The sequence below is a fragment of the Lepidochelys olivacea genome, assembly GCF_965140295.1.
Source record: "Lepidochelys olivacea isolate rLepOli2 genome assembly, chromosome: 6".
Lineage (NCBI taxonomy): Eukaryota > Metazoa > Chordata > Testudines > Cheloniidae > Lepidochelys > Lepidochelys olivacea.
Window position 1 is genome coordinate 69,416,273 of NC_140416.1, and position 18,790 is coordinate 69,435,062.

At 46.1% G+C, this 18,790-nt stretch overlaps 1 protein-coding gene across 1 annotated transcript in view; it reads left to right on the top strand.

Annotated features, from left to right (window-relative positions):
• Positions 1-18,790, top strand: part of PLCB2 (phospholipase C beta 2) — a gene marked incomplete at its 5' end in the record, with an annotated part of 64,830 nt that overhangs the window by 23,178 nt on the left and 22,862 nt on the right. Inside the window, 9 exons of the mRNA XM_084632350.1 lie at positions 4,532-4,585; positions 6,728-6,803; positions 7,451-7,551; positions 8,389-8,555; positions 9,403-9,549; positions 10,641-10,798; positions 12,916-12,998; positions 13,511-13,595; positions 15,408-15,558. Coding sequence (XP_084488476.1) covers positions 4,532-4,585; positions 6,728-6,803; positions 7,451-7,551; positions 8,389-8,555; positions 9,403-9,549; positions 10,641-10,798; positions 12,916-12,998; positions 13,511-13,595; positions 15,408-15,558 — 1,022 coding nt within the window. The remainder of the gene's footprint in view (positions 1-4,531; positions 4,586-6,727; positions 6,804-7,450; positions 7,552-8,388; positions 8,556-9,402; positions 9,550-10,640; positions 10,799-12,915; positions 12,999-13,510; positions 13,596-15,407; positions 15,559-18,790) is intronic.

Sequence of the window (18,790 nt, forward strand, 5' to 3'; positions counted from 1 at the left end):
AGGTTATGCTCCTTACATCTGCACTGACCCTTGTGGGTTTGTTCACATTACAGTACTGGAGAAATGGAGCAGCTGAGATCAATCCTTTTACCTTTTTGAAGAAAATGTCTTGATTTGGGCCCCATAGCCAAGATGTGTTCGACTTTAAGGGTATGTCTACACTGCAACTAAACACCTGTAGCTGGCCTGTGACAGCTGACTCAGACGCAGGCTGCGGGGTTGTTTAAGCAATGTAGACATTTGGGCTTGGGCTGGAGCCTGGGCTCTGGGACCCTCTCCCCTCACGGGGTCGCAGAGTCTGGTCTTCAGCCTGTGCCTGAATATCTACACAACAATTTAACAGCCATGCAGCCCAAGCTCCATGAGCCCAAGTCAGGTGACATGGGCCAGCCATGGGTATTTAGTTGCACTGTAGATATACTCCAACAATTCATTCAGTGGTTTTATCACTGTAGAAAGGTCTTGTAGGCATTGACCAAGGTAATTTACTAGCTCAGTATATATGTATCAGTTCTGACAGGTTTCAGAGTAGCAGCCATGTTAGTCTGTATTCGCAAAAAGAAAAGGAGTACTTGTGGCATCTTAGAGACTAACCAATTTATTTGAGCATAAGCTTTCGTGAGCAACAGCTCACTTCATCGGATGCATAAAAGTGGAAAATGCAGTGAGGATATTTTTATACACACAGACCATGAAAAAATGGGTGTTTATCACTTCAAAAGGTTTTCTCTCCCCCCACCCCACTCTCCTGCTGATAATAGCTTATCTAAAGTGATCACTCTCCTTACAATGTGTATGATAATCAAGGTGGGCCATTTCCAGCACAAATCCAGGTTTTCTCTCCCCCCACTCCACTCTCATGCTGGTAATAGCTTATCTACGGTGACCACTCTCTTTACAATGTGTATGATAATCAAGGTGGGCCATTTCCAGCATAAATCCAGGGTTTAACAAGAACTTCTGAGGAATTGGGGGGTAGGGGGAATAAGGAAAAAACAAGGGGAAATAGGTTACCTTGCATAATGACTTAGCCACTCCCAGTCTCTATTCAAGCCTCCCCCCCCCATTCCTCAGACATTCTTGTTAAACCCTGGATTTATGCTGGAAATGGCCCACCTTGATTATCATACACATTGTAAGGAGAGTGATCACTTTAGATAAGCTATTACCAGCAGGAGAGTGGGGTGGGGGGAGAGAAAACCTTTTGAAGTGATAAAAACCCATTTTTTCATGGTCTGTGTGTATAAAAATGTCCTCACTGCATTTTCCACTTTTATGCATCCGATGAAGTGAGCTGTAGCTCACGAAAGCTTATGCTCAAATAAATTGGTTAGTCTCTAAGGTGCCACAAGTACTCCTATATCAGTTCTGGTTCATTAGTTGGTGCATTCCATTCTCAAATTGCTTTTACTTTCTCAGGGCTAGGACTGATTCCATCTCTGTTTATGGTCTGTCTCAAAAACAAAATTTGGGGTAGGCGGAAATGCATTTTTCCTTGTTTAGCATCAGTCCAGACTGATTAGGCTTAGGACTTCATTGAGTGGTTTGTTGTGTTGAAGATCCATATATCAGAATATCATCTACGAAAACTATAACTTCATTTGTGCTCATTAACAATTCTGCCATCTTTCTTTGGATAACTTCAGGTGCACTGGTAATCCCAAAAGGTAATCTTTGAAAGCAAAATCTCCCAAAGGGTGTGATAAATGTAGCACTTGCTTTAGCTAAAGAAATTGTTTAGATATCCGGCTGAGGCATCCCTTTCACTTTGGGGAGGAAGTCTTCCAGTGTTGGGAGGATATATTTTTCTCTCACAACTGCTTCATATAGTCTTTTAAGATCTACAGAGTCACATTTTTCCATTTTTCTTTATAACTGGTACTATTGGCACACACCAGGCTGTTGGCTCAGAAATTTTCTTCTAATATGTGAATCCACTCCCTTCTCTTTAACTCGGTTTCCACTTTATGATGTAATGAGGTAGGAATCCTTCGAGGTGTATGTATGTATGGTTCAGTATTGTCTCTTAAGGTTATTTGTACTGGATTGCCTTTCAGAAGTCCAATATGACCTAATATTCCATCAAGTTCTTCCACTTGTCTCACTAGGCCCATCGTGGCTGCCACACTGCAGCTGAGAAGGCTGTTGGTCTGTAGCCCATAGATCACATACAAAGACAAAAGCGATGCATCCAGATCGTAAGTTATTTCTGTAGTGGACTGGCCCATGCAAGTCAGAATACTGTCAGAGCTGTCTCAGGTAACTTCAGCTTTGGAAAGGGTTGAAGGTGATTGTAAGTCCTTCTGAGATGACTGTGAGGTCAACTCCTGAGTCAATTATAAAGGCAATAGTCTTTCCATGAATATTCAGTTTCACTCTCCAGGAAGGCTCTCTGTCATCACAAGTGATAGATCCCAGAAATAATGGCTCTTGATTGTCTGTAATGTGAGTCAACTCCCTGATTGTTTTGGTGCAGCAAACAGCTGCAAAATGTCCATATTTCATGCACACATTATGCTGTTTGCCTGTGACTGGACATGCAGCACCCACTGTGCATGTAGGCTGGAATTTGTCTCTCAGGGTATGTCTCCACTGCCCATGTTACAGTGTGGCCACGGCAGCGCTGTAACATGGGCAGTGTAGACACGCTTTATCGCCGGGGGTGAGCTCTCCTGGCGATAAAAAAGCCCCACCCCGAATGAGCGGTGGCAGCTTTATTACTGGGAGTGCTGTCTATACTGGCGCTTTTCAGCGCTAAAACTTTGTCGTGCGGGGGGTGGGGGGTTCACACCCCTGAACGACTAAAGTTTTAGCGCTGAAAGTGACAGTGTAGACACAGCTTTAGCCTCAGAGTTCTTTCTCCTTGCCTCAGGGGTTTTATGACAATGACTTTTAACACTCAAGTGTCTGTTTATAGCTTAGTGAGTTTCAGTTTTAGTGAGCTCTCTTTCAAATTGCTCCTGCCTTTTGTTATATTGTTTGACTAATTCTGACTCTTTTGCTATCTGCATAGCTGTCGCTAGTGTTAAACCTCTCTTCAGTTGTAGCTGCTGTGAAAGGTTTTTATCTGCTAACCCACTAACTACTAGCCTGTCTCTGATGCTTTCATGATTTGCATTGCCAAAAATCAGTTTTCAGCCAATGTATGCAGAGCTCTTATAAAACATTCATTATTTTCCCCCTGGTTCTTGAAGTCTCTGGTGAAAACATGCTCTTTCATAAACCACATTTCTGAGCTATAAAGAATGCATCTAACATAGCCAGAACCCTTTCATAGTGATCTCCATGACTTTCTTCAGTAAAGTCAAAGGATTTAAAGATATGCTCTGCCAACTTCCCCATAGCATATATTAGCGAAGATCGCTGTATATCTCCAGTTTCTTTGTGGAGTTTTTTGCAATTCAAAATCTTGCAAAATACTGCTTTCTTTCTGTCCACTGGAAAGGTTTGTCAAAGCTGAAGTTCTCTGGGGCACTGAAGAGTGGCATATTGATGAGATCCTGCAACCTTTGTTGCTGTTCCTTTTGTCTGCAACATCTGTTGCTGTTTTCCTTTTGTGTCTGTTCTTAATTTACTACTGACACCATGTCATGCTCCTGTACCAGATGTGGACTGGTCCCAGAACTTGCTTATACATACCAGCTATGTTCATCATAAGATCCTTTAATGCTCTGCGTGGTGTGATTGAGGGTTGTTAAAAAAGGGATTTTTATGCACAGTGCCACCTAGTGGCTGAACGGCATAACACAATTTAATTTAGCATGCCCATTACAGCGGGGAAAGGCTCTGCCCATTTACTGGCAGCGGGGAAAGGCTCCAGCAGCAGGGAAAGACTCAGATGTGGTGTGCTTTTCACTGCAACATGCAACTACACCTACACTACATGCCACTGCCAGTGGTGTGTAGTGTAGACATAGCCATAATGAGAATGACTGAAACCAAAGTACACAGTGAGCCAGTTAAGCATATGCTTGGTATTATACAAAAGCAATTAAATCAAGAGCCCCAAGAGTTATATCCAGGGAAGATTCCCTCCAGGATCACATTAGCCCTGACACATACTGAGTCTTTCTTTCCAGGACTGTGTCATATTATTTAACTGACCACAGGGATCATGGTAGAGCAACAAATAAAACCACCTCTCTTAGGTGTTTCTCATTTCTCACTGTGGTACAGAAGTATTTATATACTGTGCTGACTACCTATCTTTGTCTGCCTCCTTCCCAAAGAGTAGGACCAAACCTCTGCTGGTGGGTAGCATCTCAAAATCTGCCAGACCTAAAGAAGAGCTCTGTGTAGCTTGAAAGCGTGTCTCTCTCACAAAACAGAATTTGGTCTAATCAAAGATATGACCACCTCACCCACCTTGTCTCTCTCATATCCTGGGACCAATGCGACTACAGCAATGCCGCAGACAGGACTCTATTTGGCAGTTAACATCTGAGTTTCTTTCCCTCTCCCTGAATCCTGGTATGTGGGGTCTGGAAAGGTTATACAAGCATGTTCTTGTCTAATCTGCTCTTTTTCACAGCCTGGTGAAGCTGAAGATGCAACTCAATGCTGAAGGAAAAATTCCTGTCAGGAAGTGAGTACAGGCATTTATATCTCATTGTGCACCCAGTCAGGCTGAAAACAGAGCAGGTGGGTGAAGGGACGAGAACCCAACCTGGCTTTGTCTGCCTTGCTGCACCCGGAGGAAGACATTACCTCTTAGGGATTCTGGTCCTTCCCCCAAGAAGAGGGAAAGGGACTTCTGTCTCTTCTGGCTGTCCCCAGAAGGGGGTTAGGCCATGGGGGGATATGCCTTGGGAGATCCCACTAGCAGGGGCTACCCTTTAATGCAGTAAGAAGAACCCTGGGATTAGCCCTCTGATCTCAATTAGAGTAGAGATCAACAACCAGGTCTGGTCTGGGTTGTATAAAGCCTCATTTGTTGGGGTTTTGTTTTGCAAAACCAAGGCTGGGTAAGATCCAAATCTCATTTTAACCACCCTCCAGAAGCTTAAGGGGTTCTGGTCCTGGTCCATCTCTAAATGAGCTGTCTGCTGGCTGGCAGCAGTGCTGGGACGCCTGTGTTTCTTACTGCCCTCTGGGAATTCTGAGCTGATGTGTTCTTTAATTGCTTTCCCGTTATCTGTGTATAAAATCTTTGGGCCTTCTCCCCAGTTTATCCCAGTTTAATACCAGTGTATCTCCACTGATTTCAGCAGTTACTCTGGATTTACGCCAATGCAAGTGAGAGCAGAATCGGGCTTGAGGCCCTGTTCCCCCCGTGTCTGAGCTTGTGCTGGTGCAGTGACGGAGGAGGTGGTTCGCACTGCCCTTCTCCAGAGCAGGGCTACTTTAGCTCCTGGTGCACACCTGGGCAGCCATTGCAGTAGTGTAGAAATGCTGGGACACAGGACTCTCCTGACTGTGCCCCCAACCCCTCCGTGGCTCCCTTTACACGCTTCAATGGGCCCTCTGCCTCTTAGAAAGGGTCTCTTATGCTAGAGATATTCCTCGCGGGCCTGATGACCCCTTTGTATTGGTTTAACTGGTGCAATGTAAAGGGGCTCTAACACAGGGTTGATTTTCCCCAATGATGTATAAATTCTCTTCTATATTAAGAGTAAGGGGCCTCATGGACACTTTCTAAGAAGTTTAAAACTGCCCTGAATGTACAACTGGGGCAGGGTGTTGGGGTGTGGGAAGGATTGTGGGGTGTGGGAGGGGATGCAGTGTGCAGGAAGGGGCTCAGGGCAAGGGTTTGGAGTGCAGGAGGGGTGCGGGGTACAGGAGGGGGCTCAGGGCAGCGGGCTGGGGTGCGGGGTGCAGGAAGAGTGCGGCCGGGAGTTCAGGGCAGGTGGCTAGGGGGTTCAGGGCAGTGGGTTGGGGTGCGGGGTGCAGGAGAGGTTCGGGGTACGGGCTCCGGCCTGGCGCCGCTTACCTCGACGGGCTCCAGGGTGGCAGCGATGCGCAGCAGGGCTAAGGCAGGCTCCCTGCCTGCCCTGGCCCTTGCCACTCCCGAAAATGGCTGGCATGTCCGGCAGTGGCTCCTGGGTGTGGGGTGGGGCAGGAGGCTCCACCACGCACTGCCCTCGACTGTGGGTACCACCCCCAAAGCTCCCATTGGCTGCGGTTCCCCATTCCCGGCCAATGGGAGCTGCGGTGGGCTGTGCACGGAGCCCTCTGTCCCCCCTCCCCCAGGGGCCTCAGGGACGTGATGCTCCCCTGGGAGCGGCACAGGGCTAGGGCAGGCAGGGATTAGCCCCGCTATGCCACGGGGCTGGCAATCCCGTGGGCCGGATTGAAAGCCTTGACGGGCCAGATCGAACCCATGGGCTGTAGTTTGCCCTCCCTTGTCCTATAGGGTCCCCAGCAGAAACTAAAGTTGGCCTTGGTTGGGGAAACCTCTGAATTGAAGCAGCAGTGGAAATACCTCCTGTAAAATATTAAGTCCAGGTCCTCATAGGTATTTATGTATTGATATCAATGGGAGTTAGGCCCCTAAATACCTTTAAGCATTTTGTACATAACATCTCACCATGTATCTATTCTTTTTCTCTCTGTGAACCAGTTTTACATTCACCCTTTTGTCCCTCTCTCTGATTGTAGCTCCCCACTACCCCACCCCATCTTATCCCACCCTCTGACTGCACCTGCCAGCAGCCCCAACCTCTGCTCTCTCTCACGGCTCTTCACAAATTGTCATTTTGCAGGCTCTAACTGCCCTTCTCTCTCTCAGTATTTTTCAGATGTTTCCTGCAGACAGGAAGAGGGTAGAAGCTGCATTACATGCTTGTCACCTTCCAAAGGGCAAGGTGAGTGACTTCTTGGCATATTCAGAGGTATCCAGAGCTACAGGACAATACCTTCCCTGGCCCTGACCTCTTGACCATGATGTTGCTATCCCTAAAACAGCCCCAAAGAGGTAGACTTCCCAGACCAACACTCTAAATTACTGTGAAACTCTATAGTCTGTACCATGTTGTAGCTTTACCCCGTCCCCAGCCATGATGACATCAATTATTATTATTTCTATTACAGTGTCACTGAGGGCCCCAAAGAGCTGACAGTCTCAATAGATAAGGTAGACAAAAGGGAAAAAGAGGCACAGAGACTTGGCCAAAGTCACTCAGCAAGTCAATAGTGGAGTCAAGAATATACCCCAGATATTCTGAATCCCAGGCCACTGCTTTATCCACGCAACAACTGCGCCTTCCCAAGGGACACCAGGGACAACTCACAAACTACCCCATTGAAATAGCTTCCCCCAATCCATCACAAATTACTTGCCCTGTTCCTCTAAGCAACGTCTGATGCTCTGTGTGCTAATTCACATGACCACAAACAGGGATACTCCAGGTACTATGGAGCAGGGCAATAGGAATATGGGCAACTGGCTCTAATAAGGAAGTGACGGCAGACATGGGTTTGCAATACTTGCGAGCTGCGGTTTCATTTTCAGAATGATGCGATCAATCCAGAGGACTTCCCTGAGAAAGTGTATAAAACCTTCCTGATGAACCTGTGTCCCCGTCCGGAGATCGATGAGATATTCACCTCTCTGTGAGTCTTCCTCATGCTCCAGGGGCAGGCTTTGTTTCATGAGGGGAAAAGACAGGCAAATGGGGGACAATAAAGGAGGAAGATACAGTACAACTGAAGCAAGATGACTGGGATGTATGAAGTGACTTCATTCTCAGTCCTGCTCCTAATGTGCAGGTGTCCGCGTCACCAATGGAATTGACATGCTTACTGACAGCCTCAAAAGAGAGGGCAAGGCCTGGCAGGGGTATGGAGACTGATCTACCCTCTTCATTGCTAGAGGTGGTCACAGGTCAAGGCTGAATCAAATGGGTGGGAAGTGTGCACTGCCAGTTTCTGCACTTGAACCTGTGCAGTGGACAGGTAAAGAACTTTAGACCATGATTTTCAGAAGTGACCAATGATTTTGGGTCCCTCTGTGTGCAGGTGGCCAAGCTGGTGAAGGCTTAAATGGGTTTGATTTTCAAAGGTAAGTGCTCAGCTCTTCTGAAAATCAGGCCCCTTGATAGTTTCTCAAGTTGGGCACCCAAAACTTGAGGCACCAAAAACCATTGATCACTTCTGAAAACCTTGGCCTTGGTCTCCAATCTGTGTAACCTTTAACCAGCACTAAATACGCATAGTACAGAAATAAGATACAAAGAAGAGGAAAGGGTGCTGCAAGGTAGAGGAAGTGAGAGAGAGCTGGAGCCTTCAGAGAAAAGAAGGCCTTCTAGGAAATGGTGGGAGTCCAGAGAGATGGGCATGCACAGCCAGCTGCAGGAAGGGTTAGCTTGCGTCTCACTGCTGTAAAAGAGGTTTTCCAGTAATACTTAAATACATTCCCTCTTCCATTCCTCTCTGATTCTCTGCCCTTAGCCATTCGAAAGCCAAGCCCTACATGACCAAAGAGCACTTGGCAAAGTTTATCAACAAGAAACAGCGAGATTCCCGCCTCAATGACATGCTTTTCCCTCCTGCCAAACCAGAGCAGGTGCAGGGCCTGATAGAGAAGTACGAACCTAGTGGGATTAACATCCAGAGAGGTGAGTCTTGTTCAGCACACTGCCTCTCTATCATTCCAGTGCTATGGAATCATCTCACACTGCACATTACACTGATGCTTAGCAGAGTGTCTGGAGCAGCCAGTCTAACTCCTGCAGGCCCCTGTGTTTCAGCATTACCCACCTGCAAGGGAGCCAGGCCTCTTCGTTTCACTTCTGTTTATAGCAGAGGTGGGCAAACTATGGCCCGCGGGCCGACCATCCTGCCCGGCCCTTGAGCTCCTGGCTGGGGAGGCTAGCTCCTGGCCTCTCCCTGCTGTCCTGCCTCCCCCCACAGCGATGCCGCCTTGTGGTCAGCAGGGCTGCAAGCTCCTGCCGCTCTGAGTGGCATGGTAAGGGGGTGGCAGTGGCGCACGTGCGGCAGTGGGGGGTTGGGTAGGGGGTCTTGGGGGGCAGTCAGGGGACAGGGAGCGGTTGGATGGGGCAGAGGTTCTGGGGCGGTCGGGGAACGGGGGGGTTGGATAGCGCGTGGGAGTCCCGGGGGGGCCTGTCGGGTGGACAAGGGGTGAATAGGGCCAGGGGGGCAGTCAGGGGATAGGGAGCAGGGGGGGTTGGATGGGGGTGGGGTCCCAGGGGGTGGGTTTGGAGCAGGGGGTCCTGGGAGGGGGCGGTCAGGGGATAAGGAGCAGGGGGGATTGGATGGGTTGGGAATTCTGAGGGGGGCAGTCAGGGGGCAGGAAGTGGGAGGGGGCAGATAGGGGTTGGGGGCCAGGCTGTTTCGGGGGCACAGCCTTCCCTACCTGGCCCTCCATACAGTTTTGTAGCCCGATGTGGCCCTTGGGCCAAAAAGTTTGCCAACCCCTGGTTTATAGCTTTGTTTTCCCTGCAGGGCAGTTGTCGCCAGAGGGGATGGTCTGGTTCCTCTGTGGCCCTGAAAACAATATTGTATCACTGGACAAAGTGGTGCTGTACCAGGACATGACCCAGCCACTCTCACATTACTTCATCAACTCATCACACAACACCTACTTGACAGGTATCTCTCCACTGGATGAAACACCTATACCAGGGATCTTCCCCTAGCTTCAAAGCAGGTGTGTTGCACCAAGCACATGTACCGACACTGAAGATGGGTTTTGCCCCATGTGCCATGTATGCTGGGCAGCAATCGGGCAGTTTGTAAGGAATCGACCCATTGGTAGGGATTTGAAAAGAAAAAGCATACTCTGCTCTTCCGTAGAAAGGGCAGGCCTGGGTGACGCCAAGCAAGGCAAAAGTACTAGGGAGATCAGCGTAAACACTCAAGCCAGTGAGTCACAGTCTCCTTGTGTCTGATGGATTCTTTTTTGGGATGGCCTGTAGCTGGGGTGTGATAGGGCACGTATAACATTTCCAGTGTAGGAAGGGTGAGCAATTCTTTGTCCTCAAGCTCATAGCCAGGGTCTTTTCCCATCACCAACTCCATCTCAGTGCAAGGTTGTGGCTTCATCATCTGTCCATATAGACAGGCACGGGTATTCTTGGGATGTGAGGGCAGGTTCCTGTCTCTCCTAAACATCTGGCCAGGTGTGTGTCTCTCTCAGGAGTCCCTAGGCTGAGCAGATGTGTGCCACTCTTCACTGGTTGGGCATGTGCCTATCTTTGGGTGGAGGTATTACCCTACAAGGCAGGTATATATGCTTTAAGATTTCAAGGAGAAGCAGGTGTCCTGCCTAAGCAGCCGAGCAGATGTATAACCCCATAGACTTGAAGGCAGATCCATACCCCTTCCCAACAGCTGGGCAGGTGTAGATCCCTCAGGAATTCAAGAGCAGGTAGTTGTGTGTCCCTCCCAACTGACTGGGCAGGTGTCTCCCCGGGGGGTTGGTGGTAGGTGGATACCGTCACACCTCATCCCTCAATGTGCAAACGGTAAACACACTGGTATAGGCCATGCTTTGAGGGAGGAAGAAGTGTTAGGTAGGGCTCCACTGCCCACTTACCTAAAATCTCTCTGACGTGTGGAGTGCATGCTTGCCCCGGGTGTGCACAGAGCTGTTTCCCCTTCTTATTGCTCTCCATGCAGAATGCACTCACATGAATAAGTGGCAAACCAGAGTCTCTTCTTCTCCTCCTGCCCCTCTCCAGCTGGCCAGTTTTCTGGCATCTCATCTCCTGAAATGTATCGTCAGAGCCTGCTATCTGGCTGCCGTTGTGTGGAGCTGGACTGCTGGAAGGGTCGTCCCCCAGATGAGGAGCCCATCATCACCCATGGATTCACCATGACAACTGAGATTCTCTTCAAAGTGAGGGATTGTCTCCACAGATTAATTGTCCTGATTTTGTACTTATTTCTGTGTACCGAGAGTGAATAGATGAAGAATGGGCAGGGGGACACAGGTGTATGGATAGACGAGCTTATATTCAACAGGGTGGCCCGATGTGTAGGTTAATTGGGGGAAAGTAGATAGATAAGGGGAAAGTAGCGGGGCTGTTGTATGGATGGGTCTGAATAGATGAGGTGAAATATTTGTGAATTGTCAGATAGGGAATCAGAGAGGTGGCTGGGGGGATGGAGAGGTGTATGGTTGAATGGATGAGTGCCTAGTGGTTGGAGGGTTGTGTAGGTGGATGGATGTGTGTGTGAATGAATAGCTGTGTGAGTTCAGACAAATGACAAGCACCAGGCATCTTTTCAGAAGTCCACGAGGGTTAAGAGAGAGACTTTTTGTCTTCTACAGGTTGATGTCTACAGCAGGTTTGTAATGTTAAATATTGGCACTGTGGGGGTAATTCCTTTTGTCACGACCATGCCATGGGAGTACACGATATGCATCCAGCAGAGCAGCAGCCATCTGGGATGTTGGTCGTACAGCTTCCCTGACTATTCACTCAAAGGCTCTACGGGGAAAAAGAGCCAGCCCAGGGTCATGCTCCATTGCCTGGTGAACTTGCTGTTCACGCTGAAGGATTTTGTTTTAGTGTATTTAACCGCATAAATTACAAAAACGGTGCATGGTAAAAGTCACAAGACTACACTCACTTCCCCTCAGTCCACTCGGGCAAAGCCCAGATCCCACCAGACAGAAGCCAATTGTTAACAGCTCTCTTGTACTTAGTCTGTGTTTCCCCCACTCCCACACCCCGCATTCCTGCACTTCATTATTACCAAGACATATGAAAAAAAAAACTTTCTCCTTCACTGCTCAGGTACCTTGACCTGTCTGTAATAGTTAGTGCTGGCAATTTCCCAGGCTACCTCTTTTGGTATCATGGGGCTGCTTTTGCATAGCAGTTCACTACAGATAGGGCAAATAATAGCACAATTATGTATTATGGAAGCTATAATTGCACAGAGGGGTTCTGCTAAACCATGTGAATGAACCTTAAATTGGAATTATAGCCTGTTAACACAGCATGAGCCCAGTTTTTAGTTTATATAATACACAGATCCCCCATCTCCAACCCCGTCCGTCTAATAGCATCTTTTGCACCCTCTCCTCCTCTGAACTTGTAGCAGCTGCCTTTGAAATGCCGCTTAAGTGGCCCCCTGAAGTGGCACTGGAGCCGCCTTCCTTAGAGAGAAACCGCTTGTTGAATCAGGGTTTTGGGGTTGCGGGGCAGGGGTTGCATAGATTGAAGTCATTGGGCCATATTCATCCCTGGCATTATGCCACTGTCTTCCTGAAGCTTACACCAGAGCTGAATTTGGCCCAGTGGAATGAACTCTGCAGTCCATGTACTATAATGCGGTATACAATGGATTGTATGATATCACTGAATGAATGGAGCAGGAGTAAGTGCAGGCAGATAATTACAAAGGAAAAAAACTATGCTCCTGGAACCTGCCAGTTAGCAACAATGGGAAAGAAAATAGAGAAAAGTTCATGGCAGTTTAATAGGGGCCTGGGGAAAATATTATTTTAAAAAAGAAATCAATATTGTTGAGAACAGTTCCATGGCAACAGCATCTGGAATGTTAGTTACTGCTGGTTGCTGAACATTTCCATTTGCTGTGCTTTTAGTCAGGATCAAGAAGGATTTTACAGGTAAGTAAAATGACAGACAAATGGACAAATTCAGAGGAAGTATGTGTTGCAGTATCCCCCTCAGTGAATCTTACACCAAATTTAGTCTCCCTTTAGATATATTTACTTTTAATCATACCCATGTAACAAGATCTACACTGGCCCTCCTATGCCTTCTGCATCACCTCTGAATGTGAAGTATTGAGTATAAAAGAAGGGAATCCAGGTTGTACGTCACATGCTGAGAGACCGGACGAGAGGAGTGTGTGAAAAGGAAGTTTAGTCATGCCTGGAAGAGTTGCTGGAAGAGATCAACTCAGAGATGTGAAAGCTGGGTGACTACCTGTCTCAGGACACTATAGTAATGCTCTGTCTGTCTGTCTCTTCTTGTTTAGGATGTCATTGAGGCCATTGCAGAAAGTGCTTTCAAAACCTCTCTCTACCCGGTTATCCTGTCCTTTGAGAACCATGTTGACTCGTGAGTATCCAGTAGTTGCTGGTGGGCTCACATCTGGGGAACTCATGTGAAAGAATTAACTTTTTGCTGTCTGAGAGGGGAGGTAGAAGCAAGCACAACCTCTCCAGCTGCCTTACACATAGTTGTGATTTCCTGGGTGTCTGAGCCTGGGGGTAGCAAGGTGAAGCATTGGAGTTGCAGTGTTAGAAGTTTTTCTTGGAGGGATCAGAGGTGGTTGATGCCGAAAGATGAGATGATCAAACCAGTGAATCCCATCTTGCCACTCCCATTCAACCTCCCCCAAAATGCCTAATGCTGGGGAGGTGATAGAGCAGGGCAGATGCTGTTAGTCCTGGACAGGGGTTTCAGAGAGCCTGTGTGAGAGATCAGGATGAGGGGAAGTTAGGGTTAACTCTTTGGGCGGGGTAGCAGGGGTGGGTTTTGGGGGAAGGTGCATGGTGGAGGAGGGTTGCTTATGCTCTTTTCCAGACTCCATAGGTTCATGTCTCTTGTTTTATTGCATTATTCTTTAGGCCCAGACAGCAGGCTAAGATGGCTGAGTACTGCAGGACCATATTTGGGGACACGCTTCTGACAGAGCCGCTAGAAAAATATCCAGTAAGTGGAAGATGGGGGAGAACTTTTATTGGGGAGAGGGCATCATACACACAGGGATCACTCCTTGGTGCTGCCTGGTTCTGCCACCTGTGTGGTAATTTGGGGGATCCTTTGTGGCAAGTGGGAGGAGGCTTATAAAGGCATTACAGTCAGTGAGCCTGGAGACAGAGGCAGTGAGGGCAGACAGCTGGAAATGGGGCTGGGTGCTGAGCAACTTGGAGAATGAAGGGTGAACTTTTCAACTTCAGGGCCAGATTTTTTGAAACTAGAGGCCTGATTCTGCTCTAAGTTACACCTATGTGACTCCTTCGACTTTAGAATCAGACCCCATATGAGTTGTGCATGTGAAATACATATGTACAGGCATAGTCAGATAAGTAACATATGCAGCTGCATGCACTGAACAGTAGATAAGTGATTGCACATGCAGCCCCCCAGTTTGCATGTACAAATGCATATTACCTTTGTGTAACCCCCATGCACATTACTACTGCTGTGCCATAGATATACATGGTGTTTTGCAGAAAAATAAAAAGACAACATCGATCTGCCAAAGTGCTTACAGACCACAGTACATCAAGGAATAATAAAGGATGGCATGTGGGGTGTTGGAGGATGGACAAGGTTTACAGCAATAGACAGGTTTCAGAGGAGCAGCTGTGTTAGTCTGTATCCGTAAAAAGAAAAGGAGTACTTGTGGCACCTTAGAGACTAACAAATTTATTAGAGCATAAGCTTTCGTGAGCTACAGCTCACTTCATCGGATGGATGAAGAGAGTGATTAGGAAAGGTGAGCTATTACCAGCAGGAGAGCGGGGGTAATAGCTCACCTTTCCTTATCACTCTTGCTACAGTCTGTATGGTAACACCCATTGTTTCATGTTCTCTGTGTATATAAAATTTCCCCAAGATATTTTCCACTGTATCCATCCAATGAAGTAAGCTGTAGCTCACGAAAGCTTATGTTCTAATAAATTGGTTAGTCTCTAAGGTGCCACAAGTCCTCCTTTTCTTTTTACAGCAATAGAAACACACACACATGCAGTGCCTCTTGGGAAGAATCATGGTAGGCAGACAAGGTAGAGCACCTGAAAACCATATGTTAGTTGGATGGATACAGAAGGATATTTGGGTGGTCCTTTGAATGGTGCTGGATGTAGGCAGATGTGTGGCTGGAAACACAGCATGGCACAAGCAGGCACAAAGGTGGAAAAAGTGTGGGCTGTAGATAGAGAAAGATATAAAAATAGTGTAGGATGCCAATGTAAAATTGGCAGCCAGATGGCCGGGATACAGGATGTGGATGGCACTGTAAGCAGACAGGTGGTTACAGGTACAGCCAGGTGGATGGAGATGTTGAAGGATGCAGATGGTGCAGTGTGAAGGCAGACATGTGGATGGAGATGTTCACAGATACAGATGGACAGCTGAGTGTATGAGCTGTCACTTTGGATGGGCTATCACCAGCAGGAGAGTGAATTTGTGTGGGGGGGTGGAGGGTGAGAAAACCTGGATTTGTGCTGGAAATCACTTTAGATAAGCTATTACCAGCAGGACAGTGGGGTGGGAATAGGTATTGTTTCATATTCTCTGTGTATATATAAAGCCTGCTGCAGTCTCCACGATATGCATCTGAGGAAGTGAGCTGTAGCTCACGAAAGCTTATGCTCTAATAAATTGGTTAGTCTCTAAGGTGCCACAAGTCCTCCTTTTCTTTTTGCGAATACAGACTAACACGGCTGCTACTCTGAAACCTGTATGAGCTCTGACTCTTTGTAGGGAAAATTCAATAAGGACTTTTCTCTGTTGCAGCTGAAACCGGGTGTTCCCTTGCCAAGCCCTCAGGATCTCTTAGGGAAAATTCTGATTAAGAACAAAAAGAAACAATCTGCATCTGAAGAGAGGCAGGACTCTCTGAAGAAAGAGAGGAATGAAGCTACTGACCAGCCTTTCACTGTGGATGGTATTGATACTGGTACAATACGGAGTTGGGGAGGGCACTCATTCCACTCAGATGGGGTGGCCTGGCCCTTTGGAGAAAGTCCAAACTGGCCTGGTGTTATTTAAGATCTAATATACATAAGTTCAGGCACTTCAGAGTGGAGGATGAGGGGGATCAGCTTTTCAGAATAGAATTGTTTTCAGACACTTTATAGCAGTAATAGTGATACCAGAGCCTTAAAAGATCATGTTCCCAATACATTGCCTGGTTATCTGCCAACCATTCTGCTTCTCCTGAGATGCACTGCTGCATATACTGGCTGTTGATCTGATGTGTGCATGGATAGGCTATATTGCCCTTGATTCCTGTCCTGCATTGTCACTGAGTAGCTCCATGGCATCCAACAAATACATCATGACATATTTCCTAACCATAAACGTTTTGAAGGCCTGTACAACGTGCAGCTCCCCCAGATCTTTCATCTCTTTTGCATCTTACATTTGGAGACCCCAAGACAGAACAAGAGAGATTTCAGCCCATGGACCCCAAGACAGAACAAGTGAGATTTCAGCCCTATATCCTAATAAGGAGGAAAGGATGGAAAATGATAAAATACAGGGAGGATCTGATGAGAAACAGTCAATTATGTTGAAAAAAAAGTCCCATTCAATTATGTCATGCAATAGGGGACAGCCAAAAAATGACAAGTTTTTAAAATGCTTATATACCAATGCTAGAAGTCTAAATAATAAGATGGGTGAACTAGAGTGCCTAGTATTAAATGAGGATATTGATATAATACACATCACAGAAACCTGGTGGAATGACGATAATCAATGGGACACAGTAATACCAGGGTACAAAATATATCGGAAGGACAGAACAGGTCGTGCTGGTGGGGGAGTGGCACTATATATGAAAGAAAGCATAGAATCAAATGAAGTAAAAATCTTAAATGAACTAAAATTATACTATAGAATCTCTTTGGATAGTAATTCCATGCTTGAAAAATAAGAATATAGCAGTAAGGCTATATTACAGACCACCTGACCAGGATGGTGTTAGTGACTCTGAAATGCTCAGGAAGATTAGAGATGTTATTAAAATAAAAAACTCAATAACAATAATGGGGGATTTCAACTACCCCCATATTGACTGGGTACATGTCACCTCAGGATGGGATGCAGAGAAATAAAGTTTCTTGACCCCTTAAATGACTGCTTCTTGGAGCAGCTGGTCCTGGAACCCACAAGAGGAGAGACAATTCTTGATTTAGTCCTAACTGGAGCACAGGATCAGGTCCAAGAGGTGAATATAGCTGGACTGCTTGGTAATAGTGACCATAATATAATTAAATTTAACATCCCTGTGATGGGGAAAACTCCACAGCAGCCCAACACTCTAGCATTTAATTTCAGAAAGGGGAACTACATAAAAATGAGGAGGTTAGTGAAACAGAAATTAAAAGGTACAGGACCAAAAGTAAAATCCCTGCAAGCTGCGTGGAAACTTTTTAAAGACACCATAATAGAGGCTCAACTTAAATGTATACCCCAACTTAAAAAACATAGAGAACCAAAAAAGAGCCACCGGGGTTAAACAACAAAGTAAAAGAAGCAATAAGAGGCAAAAAGGCATCCTTTAAAAAGTGGAAGATAAATCCTAATGAGGAAAATAGAAAAGGGCATTTGGCAAATGAAGTGTAAAAATATAATTAGGAAGGCCAAAAAAGAATTTGAAGAACAGCTAGACAAAGACTCAAAAAGTAATAGCAAAAAAATGTGTAAGTACGTCAGAAGCAAGAAGCCTGCTAAACAACCAGTGGGGCCACTGGACTATCGAGATGCTAAAGGAGCACTCAAAGACGATAAGGCCATAGCGGAGAAGCTAAAAGAATTCTTTGCATTGGTCTTCACAGCTGAGGATGTGAGGGAGATTCCCACACCTGAGCAATTCTTTTTAGATGACAAATATGAGAAGCTGTCCCAGATTGAGGTGTCATTAGAGGAGGTTTTGGAACAAATTGATAAACTAAACAGTAATAAGTTACAAGGACCAGATGGTATTCACCCAAGAGTTCTGAAGGAATTCAAATGTGAAATTGCAGAACTACTAACTCTAGTCTGTAACTTATCGTTTAAATCAGCTTCTCTACCAAACAATTGGAGGATAGCTAATGTGACGCCAATTTTTAAAGAGGGCTCCAGGGGTGATCCCAGCAGTTACAGGCCGGTAAGCCTGACTTCAGTACCAGGGGAACTGGTTGAAACTATGGTAAAGAACAAAATTGTCAGACACATAGATGAACATAATTTGTTGGGAAAGAGTCAACATGGTTTTTGTAAAGGGAAATCATGCCTCACCAATCTACTAGAATTCTTTGAGAGGGTCAACAAGTATGTGGACAAAGGTGATCCAGTGTATTTAGATTTTCAGAAAGCCTTTGACAAGGTCCCTCACCAAAGGCTCTTAAGCAAAATAAGCAGTCATGGGATAAGAGGGAAGGTTCTCTCATGGATTGGTAATTGGTTAAAAGATAGGAAACAAAGGGTAGGAATAAATGGTAAGTTTTCAGAATGGAGAGAGGTAAATAGTGGTGTCCCCCAGGGATCTGTTCTGGGCCCAGTCCCATTTAACATATTCATAAACGATCTGGAAAAAGGGGTAAACAGTGAGGTGGTAAAATTTACAGATGATACAAAACTACTCAAGATAGTTAAGTCCCAGGCAGACTGTGAAGAGCCAGAAAAGGATCTCACAAAACTGTGTGATTGGGCAACAGAATGGCAGATGAAATTTAATGTTGGTAAATGCAAAGTAATGCACATTGGAAAACATAATCCTAACTAGACATATACAATGATGAGGGTCTAAATTAGCTTTGTTACCACTCAAGAAAGAGATCTTGGAGTCACTGTGAATAGTTCTCTGAAATCATCCACTCAATGTGCAGTGGTGGTCAAAAAAGCGTACAGAATGTTGGGAATCATCAAGAAAGGGAGAGATAATAAGACAGAAAATATCATATTCCCTCTATATAAATCCATGGTATGCCCATACCTTGAATAGTGCATGCAGATGTGGTCGCCCCATCTCAAAAAAGATATATTGGAATTGGAAAAGGTTCAGAAAAGGGCAACAAAAATTATTAGGGGTATAAAACGGCTTCCGTATGAGGAGAGATTAATACTTTTCATCTTGGAAAAGAGGCGACTAAGGGGGGATATGATAGAGGTCTATAAAATCATGAGTG